General features: G+C 60.4%; 1 protein-coding gene across 3 annotated transcripts in view; it reads right to left on the minus strand.

Annotated features, from left to right (window-relative positions):
• The window catches only part of FGFR1 (fibroblast growth factor receptor 1), a 21,140-nt gene that overhangs the window by 7,414 nt on the left and 12,417 nt on the right, over positions 1-1,309 (minus strand). For 2 of the 3 annotated variants that reach the window (XM_017732062.1, XM_017732056.1), the window contains exons 4-5: positions 1,061-1,184; positions 75-269 (exon numbers count right to left, since the gene is read on the minus strand). In XM_017732062.1, the coding sequence (XP_017587551.1) occupies positions 75-269; positions 1,061-1,069 (204 nt within the window). In that variant the 5' untranslated portion in view covers positions 1,070-1,184. Of the gene's footprint in view, positions 1-74; positions 270-835; positions 851-1,060; positions 1,185-1,309 lie in introns of all 3 variants that reach the window. The other variant, XM_017732064.1, reaches the window with a different exon arrangement.

Below are 1,309 nucleotides of genomic sequence, written 5' to 3' on the forward strand. Positions count from 1 at the left end.
GCTGCGTCTGCTCCGTGCTCCAGGGAGGGGGAAGCCGGGGGCTGTGGCTGGAGCCACTTGGCATGTGGCTTTACCTTCAGGATCTGCACGTAGGGCAGGTTGTCGGGGCCAATCTTGCTGCCGTTCACCTCAATGTGCTTCAGCCACTGGATGTGGGGCTGAGGGTCGCTGTACACCTTGCAGACAAACTCCACGTTGCTGCCCAGGGCCACTGTCTTGTTGGCGGGCAGCCCTGCCTGCAGGGTGGGCCCGGGTGGGGGGGGACCGCTCTGCGGGACCAGGAGTGGGGCACCTTACAATGGGGTTTGGGGTGCCCTGCTGCCCATCCTCGGGTGCACCCTGCAGCCCCCCATGCCCAGGAGCCCTGGCTGAGGTGGACACCAGTGCACCCAGCGCAGCATTGGTGTCCCCTTCCCCAGGAGCCTGCCTGCAGTGGGGTGAGAACATCCAGGATGGGGGGACAGGTGAAACCCCAGTGAGGGGACAGGTGAAACCCCGGGGTGGGGACAGGGACATCAGCACCTATTGGGAGGGGTCAGAGGTCAAACAAACCTATGGAGGGCCCCAGCCCTTAACAAAGTGGCTGCCACCGTGGTGAGTCAGCATTAACAAACCCCTTTGTTCACCTCACTGACTGTTCCCTTCAGTTTGCTCAGTGTAATCAAATTAAATCACATTTTTAATGGTTCATTTACTGGCATTTAGAGCAGCTCCACATGTGGAACTGCTCAGACCAGCCTTCCCAGCTGGGAATTATGGCTAATAAGGCGATTAGAAAAAGTTTCTGTCTGGTCTATGAAATTATTTTCACCACAATTAAAAATCCCCAGAACGGGGTGGGGTGAACCTTCTGCCTGGCCGGCTCGTTGCCCGCTGTGGAGCAGACGTGCACACCGGGGCGGGAGGCCACGGGAGTGGGAGGTGGCCTCAGGGATGGTGGGCGAGCCCCTTCCCTGGGAGCACAACCCACCCGTCTCTTCAGGGTGCAGCACCCGTTCCTGCTGGGGAAGGTTTGGGGGGACGAAGATGTGGGGTGAGCCCCCAGCCCTGCGCTTCTCACCCACGACATCCAGCTGGTAGGTGTGGTTGATGCTCCCGTACTTGTTCTCCACGATGCAGGTGTAGTTGCCCTTATCGGACGGCACCACCGAGTCCATGATGATGCTCCAGGTGGCCTGGCGGACCTGGGGGCAGGGGGAGCACAGAGCCGGTTACGTGCAGCACGCACGAGCCCCAGGTCCTGCTCATGCCGGAGCTGGTTCAACCCCCGGCACGGGCAGGGCATAAATCTCCCTTTGAGGTCACCTTT

Source organism: Corvus brachyrhynchos, unplaced genomic scaffold, assembly GCF_000691975.1.
Source record: "Corvus brachyrhynchos isolate BGI_N302 unplaced genomic scaffold, ASM69197v1 scaffold150, whole genome shotgun sequence".
NCBI lineage: Eukaryota > Metazoa > Chordata > Aves > Passeriformes > Corvidae > Corvus > Corvus brachyrhynchos.